Raw genomic sequence first — 25,224 nt, forward strand, 5'->3', positions numbered from 1 at the left:
TTGACTACTAAGCAAAGTACTCACTAACTTTCCTCCTCAAGATTTCCCCGCAAGGCTATCAGAGCACAGTTTTATGTGTCCATGAACAATTTATTATTTGTTTGTACTAAACACACAGTATATCATCCATGACAAACAACTGCTCCTCTATTTTTATTTTTTTTTTAACATTATTTGTATGGGGACAAATATATAGAATGAACCAATAACACAAACCACAGTGTTTATAGTCTAGGCTAATTTGCTATGCCTGTACCTACATGGGCTTTTAAAATACATAAAAGTCAACTATAAAATACATACAGAGCAGCACAAAACACAAACAAACAATGATACAATAAAAGTACCATAATACAACAAGCACTAGATCATTCATGACGACATGACTGATCTGTCTTTAAAAACTGTTTCAATCAGAGATTAAAATGATCCCAGTCATGATCCAGTTTGACTTCTGGGGGCAAAGAGTTCCTCATGAAACAGAAACAGAAAAAAAGCTGTCTGTCCGAATGAGGATTTATGAAAGGACACTTAACAATCACCAGTGCACACACCTATTGTTGCTGAGGCAGCTGAGAGGAACCACGTGGTAACTTTGCTTTTGGAGCCTGATTATTTAGGCATTTATAGATGAGTTTAAAAAAAAAAAAAAAAAATATATATATATATATATATATATATATATATATATATATTAAGTCTTAAAAAACAGACAGAGAACACTGAACACACACAACAGAAATGGCAGATATGAGCAAATCACATATACCAAATGAGATAAGAAAAAGAAGATGAGAAGAGAAGAGAAGAGAGAGAGAGAAAAAAGCATGGGACAGCATGGGACCTTACATGGACAATTCTTAGATTCTTCACAGTTTAGAAATTTCACATGAATCAGGGAATACACAGCTAGGGCAATGAAACAAAATCAATGCGCCAGTCTACATTGCAACATCCTCTGCGTACTAAGTCTGTTGTACAGGTTTAGGAAAGGCACCCACAACTTATCAAAAGACCTCTCATTTCCCTTTAAAACTGAACTCAAACGCTCCATTGACAGAACTTTAAAGATTTCTCCATACCACTGGTTAACAGTTGGAGGTCTGGATTTAATCCATTGAAATAGAATGCATCTCCTAGATAGATGAGTTTAACATTAGTAAATTTCATAAAATTTGGCATATTTTTGCTTTATCAAAGTTGAGAGGTATGGTCTGTATTCACAACACCCACTGTAAACTCGCTGATCATTTTGAAAATGGAGATGTTGGGTGATTTCAGAAACTAATAATAATAATAATAACGGATCACTGAAAGCTGCAGTCTCTCACTGTAGTCTGTAAGAAGATGAGTTTATGAATGGATATTGTATGTACACTCCTGGCTTGTGTAATTGCCTCTCAACGGCCTACGATTCCCATCAATCCTTTCGGCAGGATAAGCGTAACCAGCCGTTGCCAACAACTTCAAACAGCGCTCTCAGACCTCGTCAGCTGTGTGTCTCTCTTGTCTGTGCTGCTCCTTCTTCTGGCCTGAGAACTGGAAACATGCTGTCCTTCGCTCTGAGACAACTCACACGGGTAGGTATATCACTGGGTACAATTTATGAGTCATTGTTTTCTTCACGCTCTTTTTCAGTTGGGTAATTTAGGTGACGTTTCTCTGCAGTTGAACTGTTAGCTAGCTTAACGTTAATGTTGGTCAGTAGCCTCTACTACAGTCGTGGGGGTGAAGTTGCCCACTTGTGCTTGAGCAAGCTGTGCAGTTGTCACCAAATAGAAGACAATTTACAGCAGTTCGTCGCTAGCTGTGTTTTCTGTCCTGTCAATCTGTGAAACCTTGACAGTAGTTGTTAGCTAGCCGATAAGCTAGCAGGCTAGGTGTCAGCACACGTTACACAGCTGCAGCTGTGTCCACGCAATGATGCAACCGCGACTGCTCAGTTTCATCATGTGGGGAAATAGCAAGAAGCAACACACATGATTTACGTTTATCTGCATCACGAAACACTTTAAATGTAGCTATCGGTCTCAGATTGTTTAAGTAGTAATAAAACAGCGTTGCATCTCTAAAATCGCATTTTAAGTAATGTTACAGTTACTCAACTGTACACACGCTGCTTTTGAATAGGGGTTTCATTTCACACTCAGTCTTGACCCTATGTAGATAATCGAGGAGAAGGTTCACAGACAATGATATATTAACTAGAAATGACTGGTCCTGCCCCCAATAACGTCCAAAGTGCGAAATGAGGCATAAATGAGCACCAAGCAAATATTAACTCCCAACTTTCAGATAATTATGTAACAGATAAGGCTGTATTTTTGCCAGACTTTGGAAGTAATAGCTCATGTTTTTGCAGTGTCAGCAGCTTCTTGACTGCTGAAGTATTTACTTTATTACTGTGGGGTAGGTGCAGGATAATGTAATCTTAATTTTTTATTAAGATAAGAGATATTACATATTCCAAATACCTTTTACTCTCAGCTGTCAGTTTATTAGCTACAAAACTAATGCTGAAACTGCCATATTTAGTCTACTCTTTCTTTTAAAGGGGTGGGCAAAATATTTGAAACACCTTTCAGTATAACATGTAACAATTCAATAGTAAATGTAATTACATTATGATAAAGACCACCTCAGACTACAGCCTCAAATAATACCTTACAGTTCAATTGATACTTGTGCCATGGCGTCAGTAATATTTTAAGCTTTACAAAGTTGTAATTTAATTTCAGGATATAATTACTGTACATTGCATGGGATCTGTTATAGTAAATGTTTGAATGTTTTTGAAATTATTGTGTCTCTGTGACAGTGATTGTAAGACATATTTATTTTGAATGACTGAATAGTTGCCCAATTATTTCAGTTCAGTTTCATAGTCCAAAGTTTCATAATTAGTCAGCGTTTTTATTAAACAAGTTGTTCGATTAGTGGAGACATCAGGATGATGGAGGTGTTTGGAGGGGGTGTTGAGAGCTATTAATAGCCTGATTTTGAACATAATTAAGTGACCCATTTTTGAGATGGTGTGAATTTTGTGCAGTTTCTCTGAAACAACTAGGCTATGCTAAGTGTGCGCCAAAAATCTTGTGGCATGTATTCAGACCTAGTTTCATAAGTCACTGTCAGTGTGTTTGAAGTTTCCCATTAAACTGAGTGGTTCACATGCTTGCATGCTTTTCCTATTGATGCTAATTGGTTAACTGTGCATCTTCATTGAATTTCTGAAGGACTCACAAGACTGTCATCTTTTGAGTCAAGACATGTGGTGTCCTCATATATTCTGTGTATGTGAAAGAACAATTTCAGTCCCTGTGCATTTATTGTTGCTGTTGACCTCAATTTCTTTAGAGGACAGTTTTAGGATTGGTCCATCAAGATGGCTTGCTATCAGGAAAACTCAGCTTTTGTGACTTGTGTTCAGCCGTTCATCTGTTGCTGTTGATATTAATATCTGTGGAAAACAGATTGCATTGGTCATTATGGAGATGTTTGCAGTAAAATGGGTCAGTTCCTGCAGGTATTAGATTCCTAAGATTCCAGTTAAGTCAATTTAAGAATTCAGAGTCATTTCTAATCCCATTATGAAAACCTTTCTCCCAGTGCAAAGGGCAATGAACCAAGGCTGCTTTTCAGCTGTTATTTCACAGTACATTGTTTTTCAGTTATGAATATTATGAATATTTCTCAATTATTCATCTACTTTTCTGTAAGCTATTTTTTTATCAGGCCCTGTTTTATGGGAAGAACTTAGTTCTGGTGCAGATTATGTTTGAATTGCATGGATGTTTATTGCTCCTGTAGAGTCCAATAGATAAGGATAACTTCTCTCCAAATACAGGTCATTTGGAGGTGTTTGGTCTTAGATTCAATGTATAACACACCCCTTTGAACATTTGAAGAACCCCTGAATTCATAAAGGCATATTTACATTATAATACAACAGTGCAGCAAACTGAGTGTGGCTATCACAGAATGTAGTGTTTGTAATTTCACATTTTTTAGCAGATTTTATATTTGACAGTTGAGTGAAACATCTGGGGAGTAAAGGAAAGGGGAATGGGCTAAGATTCAGTCCAGCAGCATGAGAACATTGGAGAACATATGGCCTACTGCTATTTCCACAGACTGCGGTGCATCTGTACATCCATCACAAACTTTTTTTTTTTTTTTTTAAACCACTTGTGTTTAGGAGAACAGGAGGGCAGAGGTCATACAGAAAACTGAAGTAGTGTTCAAACATCCTTACTTTGAAGTTCTTGCTGTTCTGAACACTTAAAAATGTTGAATTGTCAGTTCCAAGTCCTTTTCATTGTAAGCATGTAGAAAAGCTACAACATTGAGAGATAAGGTTCCCCTGCTTTAACCTGTTTCTTAGCCTTCTGCTTCTACTTAATAATGAGTATCACTGGTATTGCCCGTCTAGTCTAGGCCTGTTACAACTGGACAAGGTGGAAAGTCAACATGCCAGTGATGTAACCAGGAAACTGGCAACAATTTACACTGAGAGAAACTTATTAGCCTGTTGAGACAGTTATTGTATGCTTTTTACCACGTATCGATGCTGGACAAAAAGTTTGGTTTTAAATTTTGAAAGTGCATTTTGTTTCCCAAAATTTCCCCTCACAAAGAGTATACTATGTATTCTTGTTTCATACGACTTGAGTAACTTACCAAATATAAATGACGATGTAAAAACAAATACTCATACTCTAAAATTAAACTAAATATAAAAGAGACAACACAACCCTTTTGGAAACTGATTTGTTATGTTTTTTATCTATATTGCCAACATCAACCAACAGAGTGGCATTGGCATGTTCAATATCACCCAGAGATAAGTTTTCATTTTGTTTTTATGTACCTCTTTAGCTGGTTTAGATGACACCCTGAAGACAGCCTGTCTGGCTTCATCACCTCCCACACCAAAACCACAAAAGACTTAATTTAATGCTTAAAGACCCCAACTTTTGACATAGACTAACCTAACAATGTCCCAGCAGAGGAATTCTTTAGCTTTTTAAGTTCAGTTTTATTCATTTAACAGGAGCAGAACAGACAGCTTTGTCAGCGCTGATTCATGGCTTCATTTTTTTTCTCAGGAGTGAAGTTTATAAGTTGCTTGGAGCTACCCTGACTCGGTGAAACATGGCAGCCACTATCTTTAAAATTTCAAGTGTTCCTCATGTCAAGACAAGCCTGAACGCACATCAAACAAACAATCAAACAAACATCTGCCAGTGTCTTGGGACACCTCACACTACTAGTGCGTGAACCTCGTGGATGTTCCAAGCCTTCTTGCTTTTATTTGCTTACATCTTTATGAGCTCTTCAAAGGATAACTGCATTTAACAAATGATAATTTTACTTAAATAAATGCCTTAAACACATGCAGGTTCCAGGTTTGCAAATGTGAGGATGTATTGTTAATCTTTGTTTTATGTCACTATAAATTGAATATTTATTGTTTGGAATGTCACATTGGGCTATGGAGAATCATGCAGGGTGTTTTTCAGTAGTTTCTGGCATTTTAGAAAAATTATTACTTGAATAATGGAGAAATTTATTTATTATTAATAATAAAATAATTTAATTGAAGAAATCAACCATCAGTTGCAGGCCTGTCCATCTTTGTCTGAGTTAAAGTGGATTGAAAACCAACATAAACTGATTTTCTGTCCTTTTACTGGTGATAATTGACTAATATAAATTAATAACCTAAATATATTGATTTTCGTTCTCACAAATAGACACTTAATAAAATAGCTTAACTGTATTTAGGCTCAAATGTGCCTTTAGGTGACCCTAGCAAGGTATTACACTGAAGGAAAATCCAGTTATTTATTTCTGCTTTTCATTTAACAGACTGTGCACTTGACAGGGACAGCGAGTGGGTTGTGGGCCCATGTGCAAAAAAGGCCCTGAGCCAGGCTTTACCTCGACAGTGTGACAAGTACAATCCAGAGCATGCATCGAGACTTACTGAGGCATCAGGAAGCCCAGTGTAGAGCTCTTTCACCATCTTCTTCTTCACCACATGAGTGTTGTGGAAAAATTATAGCATAAATGTATCGTTCCACTGCCTACATCTCTTGAAGATTGGCTCTGTTGCTGGCATCGCTTAAGTCTCTGATTGTCACCCTGACAACCCTTTGACCCGAATAGAGTGGAGTCGCTTTGGACTCTGCCTCCTTCCCTTCACGCCTCTTCACCCTATCCAGATTTCTCAGTCTAGTGTCATCCAGACTGAATCACAGGGCAATTTGTAACGGACAGCCCTGCCATTAGTCAGCGACAGGGAAAGAGCCAACTTCGTGTCAGACTGACGGATGCTGTTGCCCTGTTGACACTTCCTTTCTTCTACCTTACATATATTTTTTTTCTTCACTGTGTCTCCTCTCTAGAGCCTGCTGTTTTCCTCGTGTTACCAGGCTGATTGTTGTTTGGTATAGCCACTGATGGACAGCAGTCATCTGTAAAATTGACTCGCTTCGGGAGCTGCTTCAGGAAATGGGCAAAAATAATACAGAACTAGGATTAATGAAATGATTTTCTGTCTTCCCGTTTCTTCTTCTCTGTCATTGTTCTTTGGGCACAGATGTTTGACAGGAAAGGCAAACTGCCAACAATTAACTTATTATTGTCACGCAGATACAGCGCATCTGTGATTCTGCCATCATTTTGTGCTCAGCACCTAGGTTGATGTGGCCTATCCCGCCCCTTTTCTCACAGCAGAGTTTTCATCAAGTTCACCTTCAAACGACAGCGTAATCTGTCGCCTAAAAATAGTCCCACTGTGACATATTTGGTGCTTGTATCTTGGCTCTTACTTTTCTTGGATCAGTTTATCTTGTGTTTATTAATTAATCTCCTGTAATGATCAGGGCTGCAAAATGAGGCAGGAAAGCGGAGAGGTAGACCACAGGGACTGACCTGTGTGGTGTTTGTTTAAGCCCAGAGCTGTCCCATTTTGACGCCATGGAAATGATATGGATAGCAATAGGAACTAATAAAAGTGCCACATGAGCGCTACTTGGCTGAGTGTGCTTAGCGGCGTAGGGTGACAAGATAGGGACAGGAGGATGGGAAAAGGAAAGCAGGGTGGAGGCACGGAGGAGAGGGAGGGAGCGGCACCCTTGTCTGTTTTGCAGTCATCAGTTGCGCTATAACTATGGCAGTGTTGTCTTATGTTGGATTTTACTGTGGCTGCTTTCCCTGGCCCTGGTGTGTCCCAGCAGAATCCCAGACAGCGAAGGACAGTTCCCGTCAAGATTTAATGACCCGTATGATTTCTCAGCGAGAAACGTGTCCTCAGAGGCAGCCTGACCTGTCTCCCCAGGCTCTCATCTCTTCCAGAACCCTGGGGGTGGGGGCCTCTCCCTTTCTCCACCATCACCACTGCCACTGGTGACAGAAGGCCAAGGAAGAGATTGTTAGAAATCGGCCATTAATGTGCCAGTCGCCTCCCCGGGTGTGTCACCAGTGTCCCCTCTGCCAATGTCCCCTCTGCCACTCCCAGGACCAGAGGAAGAGTAGAGAGGACGGGAGAAACAGCGATGTAGTAGATAAACTATCCTCAAGCTGCTTCTGAGAATAAGGGTCTTCTAAACTGATTTTTAACAAAGGATGTAAAATAAAAAGACTGGTTGGCCATTTTTGCTTGCAGAGAATATTCCCCATTTAGTGTAGCATTTATTATTCTGCCCAACATTAACATTCATTGCTTTTGTCTTAAAATTTCATGTTTAGTTTCTTTATTAGATTTGCAGTGCAATTAAGCCACTTCAAAAGATTAAGTGCCCAAACATTTTTTATACCACATGGAACAAGTGTGAATTGCATTTTTTTTTTTTGTCTTATGGGTGTCCTCAGCCAGTCCTGAGCATTGTGTTAATTGCTTTTTAATGGTGCTATTAAAGGGAGGTTGTCCCTCACACTCCAGCACACCTGTACAGATGATAACTATAGGTTGGCTGAGAAGGGATTGATCTCAACACAAAGTCATCATCGTTGTTGATTAAATGACGGCAGTGAGCAAATTTGTTCTAAGTGCAATCAACCCGTCAAGGATTTTTTTAACCTCTGAGTTTTCTCCCACACAGTGCTCTGTTGATTGGGACTTGCTCTGAAGGGCCCACATGCAGTTTTAAGATTTTATTATTGTCTATGCTAAGCATCTTCACGATGTAATACTAAGCCACATAGACATAGGGTTGACTGATTCCAGTATAAGGTAGGATTCATATTTAACTTGGACAAAAAAAAGAGCCCGTGAAAATTATATGGACTCTGCACACTCACATGATCACACATTGCAGCAGCAGCGGCAGCAGCAGAAGAACTTGCCAGCACTAGTCCAGATTAGATAAGCAGGAAGTGCTGAATCTGTTCTCTATATGCCTCCTTTGGTACACTGAGGCTGTAAAAGTCAGTCCCCCAGTTTGTAGAAGTGCTGATAGAGGCATAATTGAACAACCATGCTGATTATTGATATCATGCAAACACGCCAGCTTCTAATTATACCAGGCTACATATTGCAGTGTGTGAGCAACAGAGAAGGGTAAGAGACTAAAAAATGTGCCTTTTATTTATATAGGAAAAATCAGGGTGTCACTTCAAGTATGTAAAATGATCAGATACATTATGTAGATAAATTATTTTTTGTGTAACCTGTCTTTTATGTGCCCATCCCTCTTTTAAGGGAAGAGCCCCAACTACTTTCATCTTCACATTGACATGACACACATGGTGTTCATTTCTTCCTTAATATTACTGATGGCACCAAAAATCTTGCAGATGCAACATTTACTGTAGTCCAACTAGTTTCATGGTATTTTATGGTTTTTTTTTTTTTATTAAAGCTGTGGTAATCTGCATTACAGTAGCAAGAGTTTGGTCAAAGTACAATCTCCAGGTTTGTCTGAAAAAATAATTTCCCCACATATGATGCAATGACCCAGTGTTCCTTTTTCTGTATTCCCCCCTTCTTTCATCAAACCCCAACCTAACCCTCTCAATTTCTCTTCCGACCACAGCCACTGTGCCAGAGAGCCCCAGTTCGTCTCAGTGTACGTGGGCAACAGTCTCATGCTGCTACACGTACAGTGGATGAAGACCGTCCTTGGACAGGCCAGGAGAGCCTGGCTCAGGACGACCCCGAGATGTGGGATCTGCTGCTGAAAGAGAAGGACAGGCAGTGCCGTGGCTTAGAACTAATTGCATCTGAGGTAAAACATTTTTTTTTTTTTTTTTTTTTTTTTTTTTACTGTTTTTGCAGTCATTGTGCTTAATTTAACAATTTACAGTGGAAAGAGGGGAAGAGTGGGCTGCAAAAGAAATGGGGAAGACATGCAGATTTATTAAGTCTGATTTCAGTCAGACCATAGTGGCAGATACTTTGATTTAAAAAATGAAAGATTGGAGTCGGCTTATTTTTAAGGAAAGACAGTTAATGTAAACACTAATTCCAATGGATGAATAAATAGCTAGCCTGATGGATATCTATTATTCTTGTATTATTTGCCATTTGCCTTTATCAGTGGTTTATTAGCATTCATACTGTAGATAAATACAGACACATGTGCAGCACATCAAGTACAATGAAGGATATAGGTGTTGCAGTTAAGAATCATACGCTGAAAATATGAATTACTATTTTGGTCATATCTTTTCCTAAAACATCTGGCTATATGTTTCAGTGGTTTATAGCAGTAAATTCCCTTTTTTTTTTTTTATTTATTTTTTTTTATAAAGTTTTCAGTGGCCAGCTAGGCCAGGAAAACTGTTTCTTTGTGGCTCAAACATACAAATCATAAAACAGATATAATTAACTTAGACAAAAGCAACACTGTAACTTTTGAGAAGCAGCGGCAACAGCGGCCTCTGCAGCCACAAGTGGCAATTACAGAACACTTTATACATTAAATTCTGTTGGGCTCTGAGTCCAAGTGGTTAAGGTTACTGGAAGCAGTGTACTCTTAGAAGCTATCAACTCATGTACAGAAACCAAAACCTGTCAATTGCTCAGGCAGCAAAAGCAAAATCATCATCTCAGTACAAACCAGCAGTCACGCTGTCCACTCATTTCAAGTGAGCATTCAGCTCATCTGAAAACATCTGAGCCCACAGCAATTGTGTGCTAAAATGTAGATGCTAGGCGCTATAGTCTCTTCACCTCTGCCATGATGTCTGTACTGAGAATATTGAGCTAGCTTAGATAGCTGAATGCCCATCGTTGGTGGTGTGTATTTTAGTGCCGTAAAGTGTTACATATTTCTGGCAGGTTGTTGTACCCACTTAACCCAAGTTACATAGTGCAAGAACTCATGTTCAGGGGGAGTGTCGATCAAAGGGGTGCAATTTTCCCTATTACCAATCAGTGTACCATCGAAATGATTTTGAAGCTGTTATTTTAAAGTAAAATAGTTGCATAATGTTGCTTTAAAAAAGAACAAGTTCAAATCAACCTCTATTCATTCATTATTCAGCCACTGACCAACTGTGCACAGTGTGCTGTAAGTTATTTTTGGCTTGAATGACTTGCAGCACATTTGTGTAACTCTTTGTTTTCACTCCAAGGCTGGATGGTGTGAAATGCGAAATTTTACTATTCAAAAGAGCAGACAAGGTTTTATCTTGCATTGTTCTTTCTCTCTCCTCCTTTTTCTTCTTTGCCACAGTAGTTGTTCAGTGGAGTATATCAGCCCCCTCTCAGCACAAAGCCTGACCACTCTAGTGTGAGATAAAGCTGATATCTTCATTCTGCCTCCTCCCCACCTCACTCTGCAAGGCACATCACAGTACAGCTCAGGCAGGCAGACATACATTTTCCCACACGTACGCACACACACTCGCGAACATACACACTTCAAGACACTGAGAGGCAAATGCATTTCCTTTTCTAATATATGCACAGTCGTCAGCATGACAGACGGACGCGGCAGAAAGCTGTTACTGGAGCTGTTATCTCCCTTGATCTTCTCTTGGCTCCCAGGTGAAGCATTAGCATAACTACACACACAACACACACACACACAAACACCACCACTCCAATGAGGGAGAGAGTGGAGACTATAGGTGTTTGTGTGTGCTATCTGTAAGACCCTATTACTGGCCAGTGTGATAATATACAGTACAATGTTATGTCAGGAAGTCATACCGAAAGTGGCATCCATCGTCAGCTACGCAGTAGGGGCTGCACTCATTTATATATGTAACAGGTTGTTGTTTCAAGTTACACTTACACTGTATCAGGCTTTACAAACCCGCAGTCCCAAACACATTTCCCCCGATCCCAATCAGAATCTGTGATTATCTAATATGGTCATTTTTTTAATCGTATTTTAATCTTTTTTCCCCGTAGACTGCATGTGTATCTAAACATTAACACATTGCCAAGAGAAGGCTTACTTTAAAATCTGAATGAAAAACTGCAGTTTTAAGATAGCCTTTCCTTCCATTCTTTATTATGATATTCTGTACAATGTCCTATTATTGTTTGTATAAAATCTATGAAGAGAGGAGTGTCGGTGTGGCTGGAAGGTTTGGACACCAGCTGGACAACCTCTCTTCATCTCCAGGATAAATACCCATAAAAGCCTTTAAAATTTTCAACCAACAGAAACACTTAACTTCCCCAAAAAAAAAAGATAAAACCTCAGAGGAAATTTAAAGAAAGGTATTGTTTTAATCAGGGGGATACCATCAAAGCTGTAGGTGGGAAAATGGCAATTACCAGATGAACAGAAAGTTGTAAGGTATTAGTTGAAATAAGAGTTGTCTTCAAATTTTTTGTTTTTTCCAACCACCAGTCTAAAACCTAAAAGTGTTCACATTTACTTTCACATAATGTGGACATAAACTGAAAATCATCACATTTGAAAAACTAGTACAAGAGAATGTTTAGTACTTGTGCTAAAAGGGACTTTGTGACAAAGTGGTTTATCAAAATATATGTTCAAATTTTCCTACTTATTGATTGATCAACTAATTGTTGTAGCTCTAGTGGAAATACAGAAATGTGATCAAGATTCAGTGGTCAGATTATAATTGGTCCGTAATTGGTAATATAGCAGAGTAAATCCAGTAAAATAAATCAAAGGAACGAGCCTACTGAAATCAGCATAATAAAATGTGTCGGTGACTAAGTCCTATATCAGTTATTGGTATTGTTAATAAACAGAATTATTTTTTAACATGTCTTTTTCATCTTCCAGCACATGGGCAAGATATAAAACTTTTTGGGGATAATTTTACTCTTTTGCAAGAAAGCATACACACAGAAATTTGTTTTTTCTTCAAAAACACATTACAAAATGATTAAAAAAAGGCCACACCAATCTATCTCAGCATGTGCAGAAAAGTTTATTACATTATCTTGTATCCTCCAGCAGCAAGGCGATAAGCATTGTGAAGTGCAGACTGTTAGTCTATGGAAGTCCAGAGGTTCAATACTGTAATGATTGCCTTTAGCTGGAGGGGGATTTCTCACTATCACTTAACAGACTTTAATTTGCCGTCCTTGTCCCTTCTGTCCACTCACGCCATTGATCTGAGTGTGTGTTTGCTCGTGTGTGTGTGTGTGTTCCCACCACAGAATTTCTGCAGTCGAGCAGCTCTGGAAGCTCAGGGCTCCTGTCTGAACAACAAATACTCTGAGGGCTACCCAGGGAGAAGGTGAGTGTTTATTCAGCCACACCCCAGCTTATTAATGTGGTTGATATTCTCTGCTTTAGGATATTTGTCACAAATGGGCACAAATGAACACACATAGACACACACTGATATATCCTGTGTTCGCTAGCTTGCCCTATTACTGTAAAGTACATGCCAACCACACAGCTAATAATCCACACGCTTTGCCTTGCCAAAGAAAATTCCTGAGGGGATACATTGGAAGAATTTGGTGCCAGGCTGATAGTTGCACGTTTTCTATTTTCAGTTTTCCTGTTTTCTATTATTTCCCTCGGATAATTCACATTTATCAGCGGCAAACAGAGAGCTGATATGTTTTTTAATGCCTCTCATTTGATGCATTTGATGCCTGAAATACAAGCCTACTATAAATCTCCCTCCCTGTGAATATACTAATATACTACTCAAGTGCCGTTTTACTCTTTAATGTAATGATCCAAAAAGGATTATCTCACAGAATGAGTGGCTTGCACAGTAGCCATCTGTTGCTCCTTCATCTGTAATTCTTCTGAAAAGCTTTGAAGAGCTTTTCACCTAGATGTCCCAGTTCTGATGTCGGTCTCAACATTTATCTTGACTCTAGATACACTGCCATTTGTCTCAAATGTATGAAAGGTAACAGGCATTGTTGAGATTGACCTAAACTGAAATTCTATGGTTATTCTAGCAGACAAATTGCAGGAGTGATGCATCTGTTAATAATGGCCTTGGGGTGTATTTTCATTCATAGGAGTTTTTGTTTCCATTCTTTCTTTTTCTGAAACCCCCCTGACCCACACATCCACAGATACTATGGTGGAGCAGAAGTGGTTGACCAAATTGAGCTCCTGTGTCAGAAGCGAGCCTTGGAGGCTTTTGACCTTGACCCAGCTCTGTGGGGCGTCAATGTCCAGCCTTACTCTGGCTCACCTGCCAACTTTGCTGTTTACACCGCTGTGCTCAACCCCCACGACCGCATCATGGGCCTGGACCTGCCCGACGGAGGACAGTCAGTAGTCAATGCAGCTTATGTTTTATTCTTAATCATCGCCCTGTCACTTATTTTGTCTCCCCTCCCACTTTTCTGTGCTGCTCCAGTTTCTTTGTTGGTCAACGCAAGTGTATCACTTGGACCTGAAAAAGAAATTTTAAAAAACGACATCATTTTTCTTTTCCTGCACATTTCTAAATCAGGTTGTCTGCTAAGTTATTTAACTGACTGTTTGTGCTTGCCTGTTTTTCTGTTCCTTTTTGTCAACGCAGTCTGACCCACGGCTACATGTCTGATGTAAAGAGGATCTCGGCAACCTCAATCTATTTTGAGTCCATGCCCTACAAACTAAATGTAAGTAGAGACCACTACTGCTGATATCTACTACTAACAACTAACAAGAGGACACTCCAATACCAGCAATACACCATCAGGTTTCTTAGAAATGATGAAGAAAATTGACGGGAAAAGGACAACAGCAATAAAAGTATGTCATAGTGTTATGAAAGCTGTGCAGCAGATGCTGGTACCTAATAAATGTTATGTATACTCATACATTTTTGATTTTCCTCTAATGTCAGATGAGAGGTTTTCAGGGTCAGTTGTTGTCTGTGACCAGCAATTGTGTCACATTGTGTGAATGTTTGCACAATAATATATTGTACAGTATGCTGTGTAAGTGGTGTCTGATGCTGCAGGTGGAATTTAAGCCTCTTTACTGTAATAGTGAATGGGAGAAAACTGTTAGATTGGATGAAGAACAGTGTGTAGCCACACCACCACAATATATATGTATGTGTGTGTATGTATATTTACATTATGTTGGTCATACATTACACAACAGTTTCTGCCAGCTTATTCAGTAGATATCAAATGTGAAGACCTTGAGCAAAATTGGTTATTTTTGATCAAGTTTTTGAAACCTACTGTAGCAGGCATTGGGTAAAATAACGAGTAAGAACTCTTCTTCAACAAGCACAATTATCTAAATTTAAAGGACAAATATTTTTGACCTTGTCCTTCATCCGCAATAACAAATTAATAACAGTATATTGATTGAAATGAACATAAAAAAAGATAAAAAAGAAACTGTGATCCAATAGTAGGAAATCCTGTTTCCATTCCTGCCCCCAGAGGGAGGACACAAAGCAGTGTGGGTAGGGATTCAGTGTCTAACTCAAGGAAACATCAGCCCATCAGATGCTTGCTTGCAGGTCCTTGACAACAGATGGACTTAAAGTCAGGGGTTTTGGCTGATGTATGGCCTCTCTTCTCACAATGTAATCATACAGTCTCGTTAGTAAACCACGTAAAACAACTGAAGTGTTGCTTTCCACCTGCATGAAGATCTTTGCTTCCAGGGCCACTCAGATGTGACAAGTAATTTTTCAAGTTAACATGTAGATAAGATGGTCATTGTACACGAGTGTGTAGTATTTTATTTCTTGGGTCATAGTTGTGTGGTAGTGTGGGTAGCGGCTGATGAATGGCCATGAGATTCTGCATGTCCAGACCTGCTGATGTATGGGCTGGCAGGACCCCTCTGCGAGAGAGATAATGGGAAATCGACAGGCTGGCCAGCACCACTGGCTCTGTCTTCACAATGAGCAGCTTGATGGAGTGAGGGGCCATCCATAGATGTGCTCTGGAGATGGGAGATTATCAGGTTGTCTAAATAAAGCTTTGCCTCCTCCTTTTCTCTCTTCTTTTTCACGTCGGCGTCTTCCTTATTATCCATCCCTTTTGTCTCTCACTTTGTTTTTCTGCTCCATCGTGCTTTTTCCCTTTCCTGCATTGTTTCTGTTTTCTGATGCTTGGAGGAGGAAGGGTTATACAACTTGAAATTCAGGCACAGGACGGACTGGTCATTTGACTGGTCCAGCTTGACTCCATTTCATGTGACTCTGAAGTGCATTCACTGAACAATGGATTGGCTAACATGTCTCTCAAATTGCTCAGTTCAATGGAAAGAGCAGGAAAAATCTCCAAACCAACCTCTAATCTGTCCGGCCTCATCATACCAGTCAAGTAGATCCCCTGAAAGGTTGAATTAGGATAAGTAGGGGTGCAATTGCAATTACTGCAATTGCTCCATATTCCTCCATGATATGATAGGTTGCAATGTCTCCTTTAGATAAATTCCGTCCCCTTTTAAGGTAGCCAAAGTACTTCAAATACTGCTACTTCAAATGAGTTTCAAATGGAGAAAATCTCTCTTCCGTACTGATATGTTTTCTCTTGATCCTCAAGATATTACAATTTTTTTTTTCATCCTCTCGTGTTCCTTTTTTTTCCTCCTGACCCTTACTCTCCCTCTAATATTCTCATATTCCTTCTCCATTTCCTCTTTATTCATTCCTCTCGCTCTGCCTCTTTTCTCTCTCCTCAATCTGTCTCCCTCTCTGCAGACTGCAACAGGACTCATAGACTACGACCAGATGGAGATGACGGCCAAGCTGTTCCGGCCCAAGCTCATCATTGCTGGCACCAGCGCCTATGCCCGCCTCATTGACTACGGCCGCGTCAAGAAGGTGCATGGAGAACTCTGTATATTCAATTCTATCTGCAGCCTGTCTTCTCTACTTCTCATCGTACATTAGGAAGGACAGACCAGCTTTGTTCTCTTATTCAAAACTCAGTCAACCTTTTCCATTCAAATGTCACCTGCTTCCCATACTCAGACCTGGCCAGGATTACTTCCAAACATATCTCTTCTAATTTCTGTCCCTGAGTAGTGATGTCTGTCTAAATACCTAGCATTCAACTTCAACATTTCCAAAAACACGAGCCAATTTTTATAGAGTCTTTCACCCTCACACACGACAACACAGATGCTGTCTTCCTCTCTTGCCTACTCAACCAAACGAAACATGGACACTCGCTCTGACTCACACATACACAGCACCAACTTTTAACCGCACACTTCACTGCTCTCTTTGACAGTGCACAAGAGGCCTCTTTATCTGTTTTGTTATACCCATCCGCTGACTCACTTCATTCACTCCATGACTGCTTCCCTTTGTTGCAGAGCCCCACTTTAGCTAGTACCATCAGATGGAGTGTCCCACCATTACAGAGCTGTGTTTTTATTAAGCACCATAACGACTTTGCCACTAGGCCTGAAGTGGGGCCATATTTTCCCCCTGGCATGTCTCTGTGGAACTGTTCACTGTTTTATGGCAGAATCTGCTGGGCCGGGCTTCACTCCAGATTTTCAATGTTGTGTTACCTAGATTGAAGCAGGCTTCTTTTTCTTCCCCCACGTCGGAAACTTGATTTACTATCGGTATTGATTGGCTACTGCACGTCACCCTCTTGTGTTCTTTACCCCCCTCCAGTAACCCTGCCATCTCCCCTGCGTTTTAATCTAATAAACATGTGCTGATCCAGTTTAGATAGAGGAAGGGAGATTGTCATGATAATGCATATTAATTGGAGCACTAAAAAGATTGTTTACCGCTCTGATCATTCGCCAGCGAGTCATTTGCATGTTAGCAAGCTATTTATTGTTTGCACCTTTTTCAATAGATGCTGGCAAGACGCATCAAGGATTTATTGAATTATGCTGTAATATTTCTGGCCTCTGAAGACTGCAGAGGAATAATTACACAAGCTCACATTTGAAATATCTGCCTTTTGAGAAGATAGGTACTGCTAACAGATGTAGAGTTAGTTATCAACTTAACTGTAGAGGGGTTGTAAATGTATTACTCACATTTGAACATATACTTAGCACAGTCACATGAAAAGCACAGTAGGGTCACTGATGACACAGATTGAGGCAAGTTGAATCACGTAGTTTAGATTTATTTCTAACTGTAGTAGTTTGTGGTAGAAATCTGTATATATCAAAACACTGCTTATGCAAATACAGTGCAGTTCATAAATATTTGCAGTGACACATTTCCACTCTATTCCAGGACATTATGTTTGAAATTAGATAGTGACAAAGGCTAAAGTGCTGACTTTCTGCTGGGCGGTTCATTGTGTTCATATCTATATTGGATTAACAGTGTAGGACTTGTCTCTTTTTGTACATAGTCTCCCACTTTAAAAAATACTGAGTAAACTGAAAAGGTAATTGAAGAGGTTTTCATGGCCAAACAGTGGAATGTTCTTGGCTTGCCAAGTCAGTCACCTGGCTTCAGTCCAACTGAGCTTATGTCTCACTTGCTGAAGATCAAACTTAAGGCAGAAAATCTCCCGAAGCAAGCTGGAAGTGAAGAGGGCTGAAATATTCTGGTAGAGGTTGTAGACTTCAGGCAGGTCATGACTGCAAAGGATTTGTAACCAAATATAAAGAATAACTTCACCGAACTTTTATTGATGCATACATCTTCAAATTAATCTTAGACAGCACTTTAACCTTACAATCATAGAGTCCAGCTTACAAAAAAAATGTCTCACTGCTGCAGTTCACAGATATCGCAGAGTAATGTCATAATTTTTGGGTCTCGTACTGAAAAGTTATTTAAAATTTCCTCCCATAAGGTATAAATTTGAATCCTAATTTTGTGTTTGCTTCCTTTATCTCTCAGCTGTGCACTGACATTAAGGCCTACATGCTCGCTGACATGGCCCATATCAGTGGCCTGGTGGCAGCCCAAGCCATCCCCTCTCCCTTTGAACACGCTGACCTGGTCACCTCTACCACGCACAAATCGCTCCGAGGAGCCAGGTAAGAAGGACAGACCCGGCAGGGACAAATTACATTACCAGGGATGAAACCTTGTTTGGGTTTCAAGAAAAATAAAATGGTAAAAATGCTGTGTCAGTAAATTATTGTATTTTGTCCAGGGCTGGCCTCATCTTCTACCGTAAGGGTGTTCGCTCAGTGGACAAGAAGGGGAAGGAGATCATGTACGACCTCGAAGACAAGGTCAACTTCTCTGTCTTCCCCTCTCTGCAGGGTGGACCTCATAACCATGCCATCGCTGGCGTGGCTGTAGCACTCAGACAGGTCAGCACAACACGCTAATACCCAATTTCAATGTAAAAGTAATTCAGTTTATTCATATTGACGTAACACTTATTACCCTGGTTATTTTCTAATAAGAACCTGATAAGTGGTGAATCAAATTTTACAGTGGAACAAAATCTTACCACAGAGATGCTTTGGCACAACTTGACCCAGTGTGAACCGTGTGGATCTTAATGCTGTGCTAGACGGCTACTGAAATGTAATCTGTTCAAGAGGATGGAACTGCGATGCGTTTCCCTTGTACCAATTTATGTAGCTTCTAATCACTATAATGGGGCTGTGCCTACTGTAATTCTAACCAATGGTCAATCATTTTTTCTGGTTATTTGATCAGTTATCAAAGGAAATTATTCAACATTTCTTTCCCAAGATGCAAATGAAATAGACTTTTGAATTTAAAGAAATACCATAATGTTTATATTGTAGTAAATTGTTTTCTTGATATCTCTTGGCTCATTTCTTGACAATGCTTGTATCCAGCTCAGCACTCTATCATTTGTGTGTCACCAGGCACAGTCTCCCATGTTCAAGGAGTATATCGCCCAGGTACTAAAGAATGCCAGGGCTATGGCTGCAGCTCTTCTCAGTAAAGGCTACACCTTGGTATCAGGTATATTAACTTGTATTCAAGCTTTCTTTTTTTTAAGTCACTAGTATAAACAGCGGAGAAACATACGTCAATAAAGAGAAATGTCCTGTCACAAAATGCAAATTACATGGCAGGAAAAAAAAAGAGAAAAAAAAGAGAAATGCATTTAAATTCATGATGTGCAAATTGGGTAATGTCAGTGTAACTGCCTCGTCAGTCAAGAAAATGAAACCAGATGAAAATGGTCACTTTCTGGTTGTGAGTGAATACATGAATCTTGTTCTGCATTTAATACGCTGGCCTAAGCTTTTTTTTTTTTTTTTTTTTTTTTTTTTTTATGTATGTAGTATTCAGTTGATACTCTAAAAAAGATAGACTTGTCCTTTGCTTACATTGCATTGTGTGCATACTCCCTGTTTTTTAATACTTTTGTAGATTTCTCTGAAAAGAAAACAGGAAAAGAGTGTTTTTATAATGTTACAGTCAAATAAAACACTTGTAAAGATATGTGTGCTAAAGGAAGACTTAAGCATTTTCAGCCATCTAAATTTATAGACTAAAATTAATGCAGTCTAATACAACAGTCCTGCAATAATTGCTAACGTCATGAAGGTTGTAATGTTCAGTTTTTATTGAAACTGTTTCAGAGAGGTGTTAATTCAACTGTGTGATAATTTTGGAGTATATAGTTTGTGATATTGTTGAACTGCACTGCATTATGCAGAGATGTGTTTCTGTTATTTAGCCTTCCCTCACTGATGTAAAAAGGCTGGACAAAATGATAGAAACACCTGTATAATGCAATACAGTTCAACAGACCATGAACTGCAGGAAAGTTGCATTTGACTGTGTTAGTTTTAGCTAAAAATGGACAAATGTATGAGAAAAGGTGAAGATGTGAAGCATTTGAGGCCCTAACAATACATATCATATTCATTTCATATCATAAAGTTATCAAATCTAGAAACATTACCTCATCCATGTTGAACTAAAGCTGAGATTGTCTGATCAAAGATTTAAAAGTGAAGTTGGTGTCCACGAAGCCTCAGACTTTCCTGCTCTTCAAAAGTTTTTACTAGGAATGCTGAATATTTCAGGTGGAACCGACAACCACCTGGTCCTGGTGGACCTGCGGCCTAAGGGCATTGATGGAGCTCGAGCTGAAAGGGTGCTGGAGCTCGTGTCAATCACTGCCAATAAGAACACCTGCCCTGGGGACAAGAGCGCCCTGACTCCAGGTGGCCTCAGGCTAGGTAAGGACCAGCTTCATATTATACTACATTTTGCTTGACTTCCTGTCATATTTATTAAGGGTATGATCAGAAACCACATAAATAAACTGGAGAATTGTGTGGATTTGTATATTTAACCACTTTTAAATCTAAAAAAACCCCAAAACTAATAGATATTTACACTTTGTTGGGGTAATTAGTCTTAGTATGTTGGTCAGTTGCTCAGCATTTTGTGTTCTAAGTACAAGATGAAGGTTTTTTTTTTTTTTTTTTTTTGTTAAATTTACTTTGCAGTGAACATCCTCTTCACTCAGTTTTACTTAGTTTTTCAAAATGTAGTTCTGCATATGGAAATTAGTCAGCCACCAATTAAGCCACAAGCACTGAGCAAATCATGATTAATTAAGCATGTTTGGCTTTTTAATCATCTTCCAGGAAGTTCAAGAGCTCCACATCTACACTGCCACGTTTTTAGCTTTATCTTAAGGCGAGATATTTTACTTACAGTACAATGCTCTGTGCTTATTACGTTCTCATTTGGACTGCACCTTTGTGACCCATCGGTTATCAGCATCTGTGTAGGTTTGACACATCTGGAGTCTGTGTAGATTCATTACTTAAATTTCAAGACGCTCCAGGGTTCGGCTTTTTTCCAAAGACCATATGGTTCCTAAGTAGAAAAAAAAAAAGCAAGAAAATGAATAACAATCAGATGAACTGTAAAAGTAAAAGGAAGAAATTGCAGATCTCTACTTTACTTTTATTTCAAGCTGTGGGATTTGTGTTCTTCTGTGTCCCAGGTGCTCCAGCCCTGACCTCCAGACAGTTCAAAGAAGCAGACTTTGTGCAAGTTGTTGAGTTCATGGATGAGGGCTTCAAGATTGCCTTGGATGTCAAGAAAAAGACAGGTAAGCCTTATGTGAGAGGGGATACGGATTAAAATGTAGCCAGGTGGTTGGCAAGAACATGCGTCCCAATTTTTTGGTCTTATTGTTCAGTTTTAAACTATGTATTTATTAGAAAGGTACAATATGTTGTATGCTAAATCGTTGGATATGGAAAAATAAGAAGTGAAAAGGCCCTGTGGTGATAAAACAAACAAAGCTAAAAATGGAGAACTGAGCATTCTTCCTCTCTTTTCCATTGTCTTCTCCAGCAAAGCTCCAGGACTTCAAGAACTTCCTTCTTCAGGACCCAGAGACTGTTGCTCGCATCGCTGAACTTCGGCACAGAGTTGAAGCTTATGCCAGGCCCTTTCCTATGCCAGGCTTCCATGATCATTAAGCCAGTCAGTATGGAGTCAGGGGGCTGAAAGCCAGGTGGTAGAAAGCCGGCTAGCAGAAGTGTGTAAGGAGAGGGGAAAAATCTCATGTGGTTGGTGCCTGTACATTGGGATATATCTTGAGTTCCCTTTTTTCCAATCAGATCTGGAAAACTACATTTTTTATACTTCTTTGCAATCATCAGTCAATATATTCTTGTAAAAACAGGCCTCCATATTGAGGTAAAGAAACAATGAAATATGATACAGTTTTTCTTTAGAGCCGAAGATCTTATTTTCTATCGTATGTGTAAAGATATACCATTTCTTTAATGTGGGTGTGTGGGAGGAAGAAATAACTCATCAAATGTAACACCACCAACTGTCATTGGTGTCACAGACTGTGTGATTTGATTGATGTATAATTAGTTATTATAATAAGTTACGCTGAAGAGTCTTAATGCTGTAAAGAGTCTTAACTAAAGTCACTAATGGAGATTATTATATTCACATGAAGATGTGTGCATGATAGTTTTTCTACTTACATTTTCTGTTTATGAAACCAGGTACACAAGGAAACTTCATGATGTGAAGGGTTGTTCTGACAGTGTTGTGTTGTTGTTCTAACATTTTTGTGGGGGGAATTTTGTTGAACATCAGAAATTCACTCAATATAATTTCTGAACGTTAACCTCTTTAACTTTGTATAGATTTGTGGAGCTTATCTCCAAAGTGTAAGGGTCCAAGTCTGATTATACAAGTAATCTCAACATATTTTGATATACTATAGTCTAATATAGCAACACTATAAACTGTGGTCACATAAATTGTTTAAAAACACATTTCACACTGTGTATAGACAAGAACCAAATATCTTCAACTTCATTCAGTATAATATGCCTAACCCGTGTGAAAATCTAGCTATGTTGTCTTTTGACACTATTGTAATTGCATCATCTTTTTTTCTTCCAGTATATCATAGATGTCTGATTTTAATTGCTCTGTATTTTGTTATGACAGATGAATAACCAACTGGATTAATATCAGAAATATCATCTTGGATGATTTCATACTTCACTTTATGTGTGTTTACAAAGAGTATATACTTTTCTATACATTATTTAAAAATAATTAACTATGTAACTGCCATCATTTTACATGTTAAGGTGTCCAATACTGGTATCAGTATAATATATTGCTCTGGAAGAAAGATGATTTGAATTGCAGTCTGTCTGATTTAAGTGTCATTTATTTCACCTAAGTGTTCAGTGATGGAAACTGTGAAGCAGCTAGATTTGATAAAACATTTTCACTGCATTTTGTTGTGTACCTGGTTCACAAATTGGTACTGTTGTCATTATCACTGCATCAGTGAGGAAGATTTCTGTTTGTGAAATGGTCTTGCAGCACAATGGAGAAAAAGGATGTTAGAAATGGTGTGATACTTTATTACTTTGCACAGGACATTGCTTCTAAAGTAAGTTTTTTGACAGCAAATAAAGTACACTTTGCTAAAATAAACCATTAAGTATTTTACCACAGTGTTCATAAATCCACTGTCTGTCTGTTTTCATCTCTGATATGTTGCCAGCTATTGTACATCAAGTTTGAACTAACTGTCTTTTACATAACATTATTTTACAAGCTGAATCCTAATAATAAAATCCATTAATTTATGTTGTGTAAGTGATATCAATAATACATCACCTCTCACATACTGTCTTAGCCAGCGAACTTAAAAAAAAAAGTCAGTCAGAAGATGTGATTCTGTCTGTGATGGGACACGTTTGTTGTTATATTTTTTGAAATTGTGAGTAGTAACAAATCATTTAACTAGATATCTACAATATTGATAAGGATTACCTTTGCTTTCAATGGATTTAGTAGTGGGGTTCTAGTTCATCTGTCAGGGTTTGGATAACAAAATGTGTCCTACTGGCAAGTGAAGGAACAAGTAGTTAAAATAAAGCCAATAAAGGATTTAGAAATAATTAGCTAAATTAAGTCATATTTGCTTTACAGGGTCCGGTGCTTGCATCAATTGTCCTTGCAGATGAGTATAAAAACACAATGAGCACTGCAAGCTAGTTCAGAGCTAGTTCTTGTTGGCGCTGCCTCATTCACACGTGACTTACTCCTATAGCTGCAACACAAATCCAACGCACCGTTTCTGATCGGGCGGGATATTTAAACCCCCTGCTCACTACTTGCCTCTGTTTGACTGCTGCCTCACAGCAGTCAAACACTACCACCGCCACCACTTGCACATGCAGCATTTCATAAACAGGCTAACCTACCAACAGTCTGATAATACAGTGTAATGTATAATGGTGACGGCTTCGTGAGCGCATACATAGCGTTGCTAGCTGCTGCTGCTAATCAGTGACTCTGCTCAATTACTTTTAGATGGATAACAGGATTCAGCTGCCGCTTAAAAGAGTTGCACTGGACAATTTAAGACGGATGCAACTCTTTATAAAGTAATTACTGTTTGCTAAGATGCCAGAGATCACTGCTTCAACTTGGTAAGCGATTGCTACCTTTGCTAACACACCTATCACGATCATGTCTTGGCTCTGTCCATTTAGTTTGGTGTGCTTGGTTTCATCTGCTGTCTACCTTTCTGGCTGCTTTATTCCTGATAGATCTGCTGTCAGTGATGTTTGCTGGTTGTATGTTGCTGCTACCTGCTGCTAGCTACTGCTAACCAGTGGCTCTGTTCAATTACTTTCAGATGGATAATGGGATTCAGCTGCCGCTCAAAAGAGTTGCACTGGACAACTTAAGACGGATGCGACTCCTTCTAACAGATTCACTGTCTGCTAAGATGTCAGAGATCACTGCTTCAACAGGGTAAGTGATTTCTACCTGTGCTTACATACCTGTCATGGTCATGTCTTGGCTCTGTCCATTTTGTCTTTGTATGCATGGTTTCATCTGCCGTCTACCTTTCTGGCTGTTTTATTGCTGATAGTGATCTGCTACTGTCAGTGATGTTTGCTGGTTGTATGTTTGATCTGCAGCTGACAAATGCATGTGCAGTATTTGCCTTTGTGTTCATTTCGACATACTCTCTGGGTGAAGTAGAGGTTGTTTCCTTTGTTGGTTGGTACCTAGTTTAATGTTGCAGTACAGAGTGTTAATAGGTTGAATTGTGGCATAATTCCCCATGGTGCTGCTGCTGTTGCAGTTATTTTGTTGAGTTTCATTGTGTGGGCTTACTGTAAACCATATGTCAAGTAATATAAACCTTAGCCTTTCAAACATGACTTTTTCTTGCAAACAGACCATGCAAGTACTCTGCAATATTGGCTTCATGGGGCATCTCTTGAGAAATATTTCAACTGAAAGCATTGTGTTTATGCGATCGCTTGCTTTGGTGTTGTCTTCTTTATGTCATACTTGAATCTAACGCTTATTTCGCTGTGGTCTATGTTGCTGCTGCAGACACATTCATCCTGAACCTTAACTACTGCTGTTTTTCTGCTGCTC

General features: G+C 39.1%; 1 protein-coding gene across 1 annotated transcript; it reads left to right on the top strand.

Moving 5' to 3' along the window:
• Window positions 1–1,464: 1,464 nt before the first annotated feature.
• shmt2 (serine hydroxymethyltransferase 2 (mitochondrial)) lies at window positions 1,465–23,408 on the top strand. Its single transcript, XM_056402680.1, has 12 exons — window positions 1,465–1,580; window positions 9,042–9,233; window positions 12,602–12,681; window positions 13,487–13,687; window positions 13,942–14,023; window positions 16,078–16,200; window positions 18,208–18,347; window positions 18,467–18,629; window positions 19,161–19,260; window positions 20,337–20,492; window positions 21,272–21,379; window positions 21,628–23,408. Exons 1-12 carry the CDS (start codon window positions 1,548–1,550, stop codon window positions 21,753–21,755), a joined length of 1,506 nt encoding a protein of 501 aa, XP_056258655.1. The 5' UTR covers window positions 1,465–1,547; the 3' UTR covers window positions 21,756–23,408.
• Window positions 23,409–25,224: the final 1,816 nt, after the last annotated feature.

Source organism: Seriola aureovittata, chromosome 2 (genome assembly GCF_021018895.1).
Source record: "Seriola aureovittata isolate HTS-2021-v1 ecotype China chromosome 2, ASM2101889v1, whole genome shotgun sequence".
Classification (NCBI taxonomy): Eukaryota; Metazoa; Chordata; class Actinopteri; order Carangiformes; family Carangidae; genus Seriola; species Seriola aureovittata.